Source organism: Lampris incognitus, chromosome 11 (assembly GCF_029633865.1).
Source record: "Lampris incognitus isolate fLamInc1 chromosome 11, fLamInc1.hap2, whole genome shotgun sequence".
NCBI classification, from domain to species: domain Eukaryota; kingdom Metazoa; phylum Chordata; class Actinopteri; order Lampriformes; family Lampridae; genus Lampris; species Lampris incognitus.
Genome location: NC_079221.1, coordinates 27,945,541 through 27,958,546, shown reverse-complemented (window position 1 = coordinate 27,958,546; position 13,006 = coordinate 27,945,541). Strand labels below are relative to the sequence as shown.

Below are 13,006 nucleotides of genomic sequence, written 5' to 3'. Positions count from 1 at the left end.
GTTTTAGGCATGGCTGGGCATGCTTATTCAGGTTCGATGCTGGCAGACATGCTGTAAAAGCTGCTCGCATTTACAGATGCTGTTTGAACACATGTTGATGCACATGTTCTTCAGGCAATAGCATAGTGAGTATACTCAACAATAGGATTCATTGTCTTCAGGAACATTTAAAACGGCAGAAATGTCTCATCAATGGTGCAACAGCTGCGATACATTCTGTTACATTTGTGGCAAGTATACGCCTAAGGCTCAAAGACGCACCATGACTGCACTTATTAAGAAAGCCTATGCACTCTACTTCGGATGTAAAATTGGTAACCAAGAGAAACCCTGAGCTCCTCACATTTGTTGTGCAACATTTGCAGTCAACCTGAGAGATTGGCTCAGAGGTACTCGGACATTAATCAATCAATCAGTCAATCAAGTTGCATTTTATGTAGTGCTTTTCTAGCTGTAACAGCCAGTCAAAGCGCTTTACATTTCTAGTCAAATCTGAATTTCAGACACTCATTACAATAGAACACAAGCCGTTTTCTGTACAATTGCTATCTATTTCGAATGCATAAGGCCACCGAAATGTGATTTACAACGTCAATGCCATTTGCAGTCCCAATGATATGGTGAGAACAGAAGGATCACGTGACCGACTGTAACTCCTGTCTGACCAATGTATCTGGCTTCTCTAACAATAAGAAATCTATTGAATACCCATCTGCCTTCAACCACGAGACCAGTGCCACATGATGACAGTTTGCCAGTACCGAAGCCACCTGAGACATGGAGCCTTGATGAGGCAGATGAAGATGCCACAACGCATGAACCAAATGTGGAAAACGACACTGATCCAGATGTTGAACCCTTTATGCCTGGTTATCATCATCTGATAACACAGCCAGAATTAAACGACCTGGTCAGGGACTTAGATTTGTCAAAAGCTAAAGCAGAACAACTTACTTCAAGATTTCAAGGATGCGGTTTGCTGTCACCAGGTACAAAAATTTCTGTTTCGGAACTCTCAAGAACATTTGACAAACTTCTTTAGTTGACAACCTCTGTTTCTGCGCTGACATTGGTGGATTGTTTATGGGTTTGGATTGTGTGCATGACCCACAGCAATGGAATCTTTTTATAGATTCGTCAAAGTTAAGCCTGAAATCTGTCCTGTTACACAATGGTAATGTCCACATTCAGTACCCATTGGCTACGCAGTGCACATGAAAGAAACCTATAATAACATACAACTGTAGTTGAAACATAGAGTACAACAATTACGACTGGAACGTGTGGTGATCTAAAAGTATTGGCACTGCTACTAGGAAGGCAGCTTGGATATACAAAGTACCGTTGTTTCTTTTGTGAATGGGATAACAATGCTAAAGAGTCACATTTTATATTTATTCAATCTGTTTTATGTATTTATTTGTATTTTGTGTATGGAGTGCAAAGCACTTTGTAACTGTATGTTTTTAAAAGTGCTATATAAATAAAACTTTGCTTGCTTCCTTGCTTACATTACATTAAAAGAACTGGCCACTCTGTAAGCATATCATTCCAGGGCAGAAAAGCGTGGTGCATAAACCACTTGTCGATCCAACAAAGATATTTCTGCCTCCTCTTCATATAAAACTCGGGACTGATGAAAAATTTTATGAAAGCAATGAACAAAGAAGGTGATGGATTTCGCTAATTGAGACTGATGTTTCCAAGAATAACTGATACTGTGTGTGCAAGAGACCAGGTGGAAGGGGAGTAAGGCTAGGAGCATCAGAGGTGCACACAGGTGGACTATATCTTGTGCAGTAGGCATGATCTGAAAGGGTTTGGAGACAGCAAGGTGGTGACGGGAGAATGTAGCTAGGCAGTATCAGATGTGGTCTGTAGTATATCTTTGGAGACCAAGAAGAGGAAGGGAGTAAAGGCAGAGCCAAGGATTAAATGGTGGAAGTTGAAGAATGAAGACTTGTATGGAGTTCAGGGAGGAGTTAAGACAGGCACTGGGTGGTGAAGAGTTGCCAGCTGGCTGGGCAACCACTGCAGAAATAGTGAGGGAGACAGCAAGGAAGGTAATTGGGGTGTCATCAGGACAGAGGAGAGAAGACAAGGAGACTTGGTGGTGGAATGAGGAAGTACAGCAAATTATACAGAGGAAGAGGTTGGCAAAGAAGAAATGGGATAGTCAGAGAGATGAAAAAAGTAGACAGGAGTACAAGGAAAAGGCGTATCGTAAGTTGTATGAGAGGTTAGACACTGAGGAAGGAGAAAAGGCTTGTGCCGATTGGCTAGACAGAAGGACTGAGCTGGGAAGGATGTGTAACAGGTTAGGGCGATCAAGGATAGAGATGGAAATGTGCTGGCAAGGGATGAGAGTGTGTTGAGAAAGTGGAAGGAGTGCTTTGAGGGGCTGATGAATGAAGAAAATGAGAGAAGGTTGGATGATGTGGGGATAGTTAATAAGGAAGTGCGGTGGATTAGTAAGGAGAAAGTGAGGGCAGCTATGAAGAGGATGAAGAGTGGAAAGGCAGTTGGTCCAGATGACATACTTGTGGAGGCATGGAGATGTTAAGGAGAGATGGCAGTGGAGTTTTTTTAACTAGATTGTTTAACAAAATCTTGGAAAGTGAGAGGATGCCTGAGGAGTGGAGAAGAAGCATAATGGTACCGATTTTCAAGAATAAAGGCGATGTGCAGAACTGTAGCAACTATGATCAGCCACAGCATGGAGATATGGGAAAGCGTAATAGAAGCTAGTTTAAGAGGAGAGGTGAAAATCAGCGAGCAGCAGTATGGTTTCATGCCACGAAAGAGCACCACAGATACGATGTTTGCTTTGAGAATGTTGATTGAGAAGTATAGAGAAGACCAGAAGGAGTTACATTGTGTCTGTCGATTTAGAGAAAGCATATGAAATGGTGCCGAGAGAGGAGGTGTGGTATTGCATGAGGAAGTCGGGAGTTGCAGAGAAGTATGTAGGAGTGGTGCAGGATATGTATGAGGGAAGTGTGACAGTGGTGAGGTTGGAATGACAGATGGGTTCAAGGTAGAAGTGGGATTACATTAAGGATCGGCTCTGAGCCCTTTCTTGTTTGCAGTGGTGATGGACGAGATCAGGCAGGAGTCTCCATGGACGATGATGTTTGTGGATGACATGATCTGTAGTGAGTAGGGTGCAGGTTGAGGAGAGCCTGTAGAGGTGGAGGTATGCACTGAGAGAAGAGGAATGAAAGTCAGTAGGAGCAAGACAGAATACATATGCGTGAATGAGAGGGAGGACAGTGGAATGGTCAGGATGCAAGGAGTAGAGATGACAAAGGCATATGAATTTAAAAACTTGGAGTCGACTGTCCAAAGTAACGGGGAGTGTGGAAGAGAGTGCAAGCAGGGTGGGGTGGGTGGCGAAGAGTGTCAAGAGTGATTTGCAACAGAAGGGTACCAGCAAGAATTAAAGGAAAGGTTTACAAGATGCTTGTGAGACCAGCTGTGTTATGTGGCATGGATGAAAAGACAGGAGGCAGAGCTGGAGGTGACAGTTGGAGATTCTAAGATTTTCATTGGGAGTGACGAAGGCCAGGATTGGGAACGATTATATTAGAGGGACAGCTCAGGTTGGACGGTTTGGAGACAAAGCAAGAGAGGCAAGATTGAGATGGCTTGGACATGTGTGGAGGACAGATACTGGGTATGTTGGGAGAAGGATGCTGAATATGGAGCTGCCAGGGAAGAGGAAGGCCAAAGAGGAGGTTTATGGATATGGTGAGAGAGGACATGCAGGTGGCTGGTGTGACAGAGGAAGATGCAGATGACAGGAAGAGATGGAAACTGATGATCCACTGTGGTTACCCCTAACAGGAGTAGCCAAATGTTGTAGTTTCCGAGAATAACTGATGCCAAGCTTGAGGAAGGTCATTTTTTTGGTCCACAAACCAGGCAAGTCATCAATGACAGGGAGTTAGAAGATTTGTTAGTGGGGCCAGAGAAAATAGCATGGAAAGCATTTAAGGATGTTGAGAATTTTCTTTCCAACTGCAGAGCACCAAACTACATTGAGCTGCTTGACAACATGCTTAAAGCATACAAAACCATGAAGTACAACATGTCATTGACATTAATTTTCTGCATTCACACTTGCTGATCTTGGTGCAGTCAGTGACGAACATGGTGAAAGGCTTCACCAGGACATTGTGACCATGGAAAAGAGGTATCAGGGCAACTGGAATCCATCAGTGCTGGCCAACTATTGTTTGACACTGACACAAGAGGCACCAGATGCTGAGTACAAACGAAAATCAGCTGCAAAACATTTTAAGCTCAGTTGAACTAACACAATGTGTCAGCATCGTTATGCGATTAAACATGTTAAATTCAATAAAGGTGGCATGGTGGTGCAGTGGGTAGTGTGGTCGCCTCACAGCAAGAAGGTCCTGGGTTCAAGCCCCGGGGTAGTCCAACCTTGGGGGTCGTCCTCTGTGTTGAGTTTTGTGTTCTTCCCGTGTCTGCGTGGGTTACTTCCGGTTGCTCCGGTTTCCTCCCGCGGTCCAAAGACATGTATAGTAGGTCAGGTGAATCGGCCATTCAAAAAGTTGTTCCTAGGTGTGAGTGTTGGCCCTGTGATGGCCTGGCGGCCTGCCCAGGGTATCTCCCCGCCTGCTGCCCATTGACTGCTGGGATCGGCTCCAGCACCCCTGCGACCCTGAGAGCAGCATAAGTGGTTTGGATAATGGATGGATGGATGGAAATTCAATAAAAGTTATTTTAATGTTTCTCCAAATTCCTATGTGATGCAGCAAATCTGAAATTATTTTTGTGTTCAGCTTGACATTGTCTATCGTAATCTCTCCTTTTTTTTTCCAGGAAACAAAACGTTTGAAAAAATGTGTTGTCCAGTGAAATGTGTTGCTAATGTTGGATAAACCTTGGTCACGCTCACGAGCTCTTGACAAATTATCTACCTTGTAAAGACAGTCAGATGCAGAGTTAGGAAGAAACACTTTGAACACCATTAGCAAGTCTCTTGTCATGCCCTCCATGTCCACCTCACCTGCAGCCAGTCTCTCTCGCTCGTCTCGCTCTCTGTCGTCTGACCTTCAGTTACCTCACCAACTCAGCCACACACATATTTTCCATCAAGCTCATCAACCCCAGCAGTATAAGAAGTCTGGCTCTTCAACCACTCATTGCCAGGTCGTTATATGAGCTGCATTAGTTTCGTGCGCTTGGCAAATCTTTCAGAGTATTTTACCAGTGTTGATGCTTGTTAGTCGCATTGCATTGTCATTGTTTAGTGTATTGCCACTCTCCAGTTCGTCTGCCTGCTTGCCTACCAGGCTGCCTCGCCTGCTGTTCCTCTAGCTTGGCACAGTCCAGCTGCACTCACTTCTTTGTCCAGCGTGGCTCTGTTATCCGCCTCTACACCATTGCCTGCCATCCTCTATGAACCCCTTTTCCCTACTCGCCTTTGTCCCTTGTCTGTGTATTGAAAATGGGTTCACTGATCTCGCCCTTAACAGTCTCTGGAGAAAGGAAAATAAACTTCCCAATTGACCAACATGTCTGCTTGTATTCGCTGTGCCTCCAAGATGAATGGATGGCACAGCGTCAAGACTTAAATATCTTTTGTAGCAAAACCCCTCTGTTTTTGTGATAAATTTTCAAAACAGTGCTCTTGAAAATGGCTATTGCAAACCTGCGTTTTCTCTAGAAGTTTGGGACATTAGGATTTTCTCAAATGAACTGCATCCATTTCTCTCAGATTTTCAGATCGGAAAACAAAATGCGTCCCTGCCATCATTTTGAAAGTAGTGAAACTTGCAGCTGACAAAATAACGATAAGTAGCTACACATGGCTTCTCCTCTGGCTCGCATTACCGAAGCAGGTGCACATAATGACACATAAAGCACCACCTCGTCTATTAACGGGATTGGTTCCTTAGGTTTGTGGCATGTGAAATCTTACCAGACTGAATCAGTTTTTTTTAAGTCTGTCCTTGGTACACTGCATTTTCAAATTGGACGTGATCAGCCATGGCATTGACTACTTATTTTGTTCCTGATATGTCCTGTAATATTACCCTAACATCACATGTTAACAAGGTTAAAAAATTGATTTTAATTGGGGGGTCTTAAACCATATTGGAAAATATGGTGGAGGAGCAGCCAGTCATCGCGAAAAGGCATGGTTGGCTAATTTTACTGTAATTGTACTACTGTTTTCTTTCCCATGCTAGGAGCTACCCAAACACCCGAGAGGCTGTCTGACAGTTCAGATTTATTTGGATGGATTGACTCTCAGCAGGATCCTCTGTCACCAGCAACATGCCTTTGTGGACCCAACTGCTCCAGAACAGGTTTGTGTGTCCCCATGGGTTTGTTTGTTTCAGAATTTACCCACAATCCTGCAGTGTCAGACTACTTACGTTCTCAGGGACAAAAGCAATGCTATTGATTTTTTTTAAAACTATTTTTAATGAACTTTGCATATTTTTCACACATGCACACACACAAATAACAATAAACTAAACAATGAACATATTTAACAAAGTAATAGAACAAAAACACATCGGACAAAAGGGGAAAAAATAGAAGCACTCAACAACACAGCAATTTCAAAATAACTTTGCACCTTGATGTCCAAGGAACTCCAACAAAGGTTTTTTTTTTTTTTTGTTTTTTTTTTAATGTTCTTTTAGAGCACGCCTATTGCGGGTGTAAAAGCAAAAGGAGATATACAGCAGAAAATACATAACTATATACATAAAATATTTAAAGAGACAGCTAAAGGTGAACAGAGCCTGCAGGGTTGAGCCAAGTCCGTATTCATCTAGACAGCATTATTGTTTGTATTTTTGTCTATTTATTTATTTATTTATTAGCCATTTTCCCGTCTTTCAAAATGTCCTTCTTTCATCTGTAACCTGTATGTGAGATCCTCCATCCCTACGATATCGTCTATGATGGTCAACCATTTTTTGTGGTTTGGTGCATCCGTCCTGAGCCAGTTCTTTGTGATGGCCTTCTTTCTAGCAGCAAGGAGGATCTTGATCAAATATTGGTCTCCCTTATGCACGGCTCCTACTATGTGTCCCAAGTATAGAAAAAGACAGGATCGGGAGATTTTGTAACCCAAAACTTTTGTCCTATTTAAAATGTCTGGTATCAATATTGTTTTTAGTGTTATTTACAACTTTTGGCGTTTAATGTTTCTTTTGGTTGTTTCGTTGTTTTCACTATGCTATTTATTGATTGGTGCATATATTTTTTTTCAATCTTACATTATTTTTTAGAACTGAAATTGTGATCCTCGTCTTCACTTAGTACCCAAGTTAGTGATCCACAAGCGTTAGAGGTTCAGATAATCCTGAGTTACAATCCGTGTCTCGGAAATGCTTGTTGTAATATTGTTGTTGATTTAATGTTTTTAAATGGGTTTTTTTTCCTTGTAGGAACACAGAGGGATGTGTTCTGACCTCTTCCTGGATGACTGGGATATTGACACTGAGGTATTATGGAAGTAAAAATTAAGAAACTTGAATTGTAAAGAACCTCTAGCATCAAAGCAACATACACGTGTATTCACCCAAGTGTACCACTACAATTGTGAGGATATTCGCTTAAATGTCCTTATGCCCTTGCTGCTAGATTTAACCTTTGCAATTAGAGTTCATTATAGGTTATCATGTGATCGGGAACAAAACATAAGATTAATAATGAAAAACCTTTTGTTTATTTAATTAAAATGGACACAAAGAAATGTCTATCGGCAAGACATGCCCACAGGCAGCAGATAGTAACAGGCAGGAGTGGTGTCAGATGGTTTTGCTGCTTCCAGTGTGACTTCACTGTAAGATTGATGATTTTGTGCCCAGGGTCTGAAGTTGCCAGACAGTCCCAGGCTGGGGACCTTCACCTACTCCGCACTGCCAGAGGAGGGCGAGCACTTCCCGGTCAGGGTTAAACACCTGTGGACCCCCAATGATGTAAATATTAACCACAGATATACTCTTCATAAATATATGCTGTTTACTCAATACTAAACTTCTAGTGATGCCAACTTAAGAGGTGTGACACTAACTGAGGCTGTTCAAACCTGGCATTTGAATGTGTCCTGAGTGATCTGATAACAAGTGGACATTTCTAGATACAGTTCTGAACGCAAGCAATGCAGCCTCAAGAAGTCTTGAGATCGAATCACTCAGGATGCATTTTGAGGTGGCCTCGGATGCATGTGTAGTCTCTACGCAAATGTATCCCCGTCCACGTCGAAAAACCGCCTAGTCATCACCTAGATCTGGACACAATCTGGATATATCTGGGTTCAAAATACTAGGTCTGAACAAGCCCTCTAAAATGAGATGAAATGACCTTGAGTCACTCAGGAGACAGATTAATTTAGTACAGGAACAAAACATGGAAGTCCAAGTTGGTGAGTGAAAGGTTGAAAAAAGATGAATAAGTAAACTTAATCTTATATAATCTTAATGATGTAAATAAAATTTCCACTGGCTTAAAAATTCTTAAATACAACAAATTTATAGTTCAATTTATGTGGTATATCTGAAGATTTGCAAATGTGTACATAAACCAGTATCAGAATTGCAGTTGTCTGCTGCTTTACCATGTGTGTGCATGTTTGTGTGTTTCATACCATAAAACAACTCATTTATTCTAGCTTTTATCAAGTGGAGATGTCTATTTACTCTGTCCTGCAGTTGTTTCTGTGGGCTTTGGATGGTTCTGCTGCTGCTGAGGTGAAGGTTGGTGGAGAGACTTTGGTGGAAGCTCTGGCCAGAGTTACTGCAAACATAGACAGTCTGCCCCCGCTCTCCAATTTCTATTTTGGTAAAGCCCTAGCTGGACTTGTTATATGTATACATTTTCTACAATATACTACAATATACATTTTCTACATCTTTTTTAAAGTTGGGAAATTTCACAAATGTTTGGGAAAGTATCGCAAACTTCTTCAATTCTAAATAAGCAACGTTTATACAGTTGTTATACTCTTTGGCCAGTTGCTCTGATGTTTACTGTGGGAAAATAATTCCCCCAGTCATGATGAGGTATAGATAGCCTCATCGACATCCTTAGGCCAGAGAAGAGTTTTTGTCCACAAGCACCTTTTAAAATGCACTCCAGAATCCATCAGCCACTTTCTTTGACTTCCTAGCCAACTAGATTTGAAGAAAAAAGTTGAACCTTTAGGACGATGGTTTGTTTTCTGCCAAACCAGTTGATGGGAGTACATTTACCAGCAGTTGGAAGGCACTTTGGAAAAAAGAGTTTGAAAAAAGAGTTTTAATAGCAGATGCAAAAATTTCAAACTAAAATATTTGTTCAAAATGCAAAAAAAAATGTGCTTACGTATAAAGATCAATTTTCAAAGTTAATACTTCGAATCCATTCGTGTTTACATGTTTTGTATTTGATTGTACCATATTATGCATATCTATTAATATTTATCAACAAAAATTACTCTGCATGAATGTTGAATGAATTTGGATTGAATGTGCTATGTCTTTATCATTGTATGTTTTCGTAGAGGCTCCGTGTCTGGCAGAGTATATTGATGGCAAGTACTACCGAGCCAAGGTGATGGACTTTTCCATCAGGGACCCTGTCTTGATCATAGTGCAGCATGTGGACTTTGGCTCAAATGACAGTCTTCCTATTAGCAAGTAAGAATCTCACCCTAGATTTTACCTTCTTTTTACTCTTGAACAGAGGGAATCTTAGTTTACCAAAGTCTTCATATTATTGTTTCAGTTATACGAATTTTGCTCCTAATAGTGCAACAGACTCTCACATACCTATTTCTTTATTAAATACATTGGTTTGTGTGTGTGTGTGTTTTTTCGTTCCTTTGCCTCAGGCTGCGTCAGATGCCGGCAGAACTGCTGCTGTTCCCTGCCAAGGCTCTGAAGGTGCATGCGGCAGGGTTCAAGGCTCCCAGGGATCCTCCCAAGAAATATGTGTTGCCCTACTGCCCCCAGTGGAGCATGAAGGCTGTGAAGCTCATGTCTGAATTACTGCACCAGAATGTCACAGCCTTGGTTCTGGTATGGATGCCAAATACAGACCATCATGCATTCTCTTGCACAGTGGGGGGGGGGGGGGGACTTGGCTACACTCGTTGAATAAAAACATTAAGCCAGGAGAGGCTGAGCTGTACAATGATTTTGACAATAGTTCAGACTAAAGATACGGTTTCATTCATTAATACACAGGATCCACAGGTTAAATCTCTTCTGCTGTTATTTAGGATGCTACACAAAAAACACAACTCAGCAAACCAAGACAGAAAATTTTAACCAACTTCTCTCACTTGTATCAGCATAAATCTCCATAAACCCGATTTCAAATGGCTACTAGCCTGCAACAACCAATGAGAGTGCTAACACGAGTATGTATTCTTACACTTAATACCAACAACTTTAAGCTAATGGGATGGCTGTCACTACAGGCTTGAAACAGTTCGCTCAGTAGCTAAAGACCTACTTGCAACCTTTGGCTACCAAACTGCAACAACCAACAAGAGTGCTAACTTGAGTATTTCACTGGGGTTAAGTGGCCATCTTCTATCCAGATGTTTGTTGAATTAGGCCCACAACACTTCCAGAAGGCTCAGCTTTGAGTTCTGGCGTCCCTGAACCACCTCCCTCCAGAGACACATGCGATGCCCTCCACCTACCACAAACCTGCGAGAACATCTCATGGCGACTCCCCCAAATGAGCTGATTTCTTGTCATCCAAAGCCTCTGACTAGCCATCCCCGTTGTTTCAGACAACTCCTTTAGGGTTAATCTCAGAGCGACCTCAAATACTTGATTCTAGAAAAAACATCATTGATCTCACTACAACCCCTCTAACATCTTTTAATGCCAACCATGACCCCCTGACTCATGCCTTTTAGTCGTCAACACAAAACAGTCTGATTTTTAATATTAATGAGATGATGAACGTTTTCTCGTGTTCAAATACTGGGTTTACTGAATGACATTTTTGTGAAAATAATATCTGAATGAACGGTTATGTGGTCACTGGTGTGCAAATATGTCTTTTACCGCAGCTTCTAATGTGACCAAACCAGTTGGAAGTTATTAGCAGTGGTAAAATAATTTTATTTTGAAACACACTTGGTAGTATAATCATTACCGGGAACCGTTTGTGTAGCTGTCAATTTCACTAAGACACTTTACACACAGTTTTCCTCCCATTCACACAGGGTAAGTTTACTGTAAGGAATAAACCTTTTGTAACCCCAGTCTCCAACACAAAACTCAATGCTTGTATATTGCTGCAGTGCCAATATTCAGTTATAAATCATTTACATTCAAATGGCAGTCAGTTCTCTTGCCCTTGCGGTCCATAATGGTGCTTTCTCTTAGTGCCTTTAGTCACACAAACATCACCAAAAACTAAGGATATCTTGTCAGAAAACATATCTCCTCCCTATGTCTCTTCCAAATCTTTTCAGTTAAAATACATAGCTTCATAATTATTAATTGTTGCGAGTGGATTCATTTTGATCATCTCCTCTTCTTGCATACATGCAGACCAGAACACCGGATCTGACTGTGGTGCTGTATGATGAGAAAGGAGACCTGCTTCACCTGCCTCTGGTAGCCAGCGGCCTGGCTGAATTGGATTGAACCAGAGAGCATTTCCTAATTCATGTGGGTTATGTTCAGGTTTGTTCCCAACATTGACCTTTTTTTGTTGTTTTTATCTAATGATCTCAAATCAAGTTGAAAGTGAATATAGCACTCCTTAACAACAGTCATACCTGAGCAAGGCTGCAGTAACACTTAACCACCCCAGCTTTTTTTTTTAGGTCACATTCTGCTCTGAATGCTTATTGTGGCAGGATTGATCACTTACTTATTAGGTTTTTGAGGATAACTGAGCGATTTTTTTTAACAACCCTGAATTCTTAATGTGCCTTGGTGCAATTTGATGATAGAAGATACATTTAAACAAGTGGAACTGTAGTGAATCATTTCTAAGATGCTTCCATTTCAGCTCATGCCTTTACTCACTCCTGCTGACCTTGACAATGTTGGAACTGTTTGCATTTCATAGTGACTGGTGAAATAAACCTACCTGCGTTTAAGTGTTGAAGCAACCGTTTATATTCATTTTGTCTTTAACTGATGTTTTATTCTTCTCTCTCCCCCCCGGTAGGATTGCACCCGATGACAAGTTTTGTCATTATGTCATACTAAATATCACAGTCTTTAAATAAAGCAGTTTCAATTTTGCAGTTTGTGTGAGTTTGCCTTTCTGAATGAGAACCCTTCCATTTAAGCAGATTGAAGAACTCTACCTACCTGTTAACCCTTCATGCAAAGTTCTATTCTTGTTTAACACTAATTCCACATGTTCTATTTTTTCACCTCATCTTTACCAACAAGCATACAAAGCAAAGCCACTTTGTGTTTGTTATTGTTGTGTTCTCAATGGGTAACTATTTAGAAACTGTTCCTGTGCAATGAACCATCACAAACGTACTGGCATAATGATTCCATTTCCAAAACCAAAAAATTTACATTTATTTTACAAAATAAACAGTTGGCTGAGAAAATAAGTATAAAAAAAATTTTCCAAATTGAAATTGCTATTCATGGGGCGCCTGGGTGGTGTAGCAGTCTATTCCGTTGCCTACCAACATGGGGCTCATCAGTTCAAATCCCCGTGTTACCTCCGGCTTGGTCAGGCGTCCCTACAGACACAATTGGTAGTGTCCGCGGGTGGGAAGCCGGATGTGGGTATGTGTCCTGGTCACTGCACTAGCACCTCTGATCGGTTAGGGCACCTGTTCAGGTGGGAGGGGACTAGCATGATCCTCCCACACGCTATGTCCCCCTGGCGAAACTCCTCACTGTCAGGTGAAAAGAAGCGTCTGGCCACTCCACATGTATCAGAGGAGACGTGGTAGTCTGCAGCCCTCCCCGGATCGGCAGAGGGGGTGGAGCAGCGACCAGGACGGCTCGGAAGAGTGGGGTAATTGGCCAGG

At 41.7% G+C, this 13,006-nt stretch overlaps 1 protein-coding gene across 1 annotated transcript in view; it reads left to right on the top strand.

Moving 5' to 3' along the window:
• The window catches only part of rnf17 (ring finger protein 17), a 207,213-nt gene extending 195,571 nt beyond the window's left edge, over positions 1–11,642 (top strand). Inside the window, exons 33-39 of the mRNA XM_056288888.1 lie at positions 6,222–6,341; positions 7,437–7,493; positions 7,860–7,970; positions 8,703–8,832; positions 9,533–9,668; positions 9,863–10,049; positions 11,547–11,642. Of these exons, the coding sequence (XP_056144863.1) occupies positions 6,222–6,341; positions 7,437–7,493; positions 7,860–7,970; positions 8,703–8,832; positions 9,533–9,668; positions 9,863–10,049; positions 11,547–11,642 (837 nt within the window). The remainder of the gene's footprint in view (positions 1–6,221; positions 6,342–7,436; positions 7,494–7,859; positions 7,971–8,702; positions 8,833–9,532; positions 9,669–9,862; positions 10,050–11,546) is intronic.
• Positions 11,643–13,006: the final 1,364 nt, after the last annotated feature.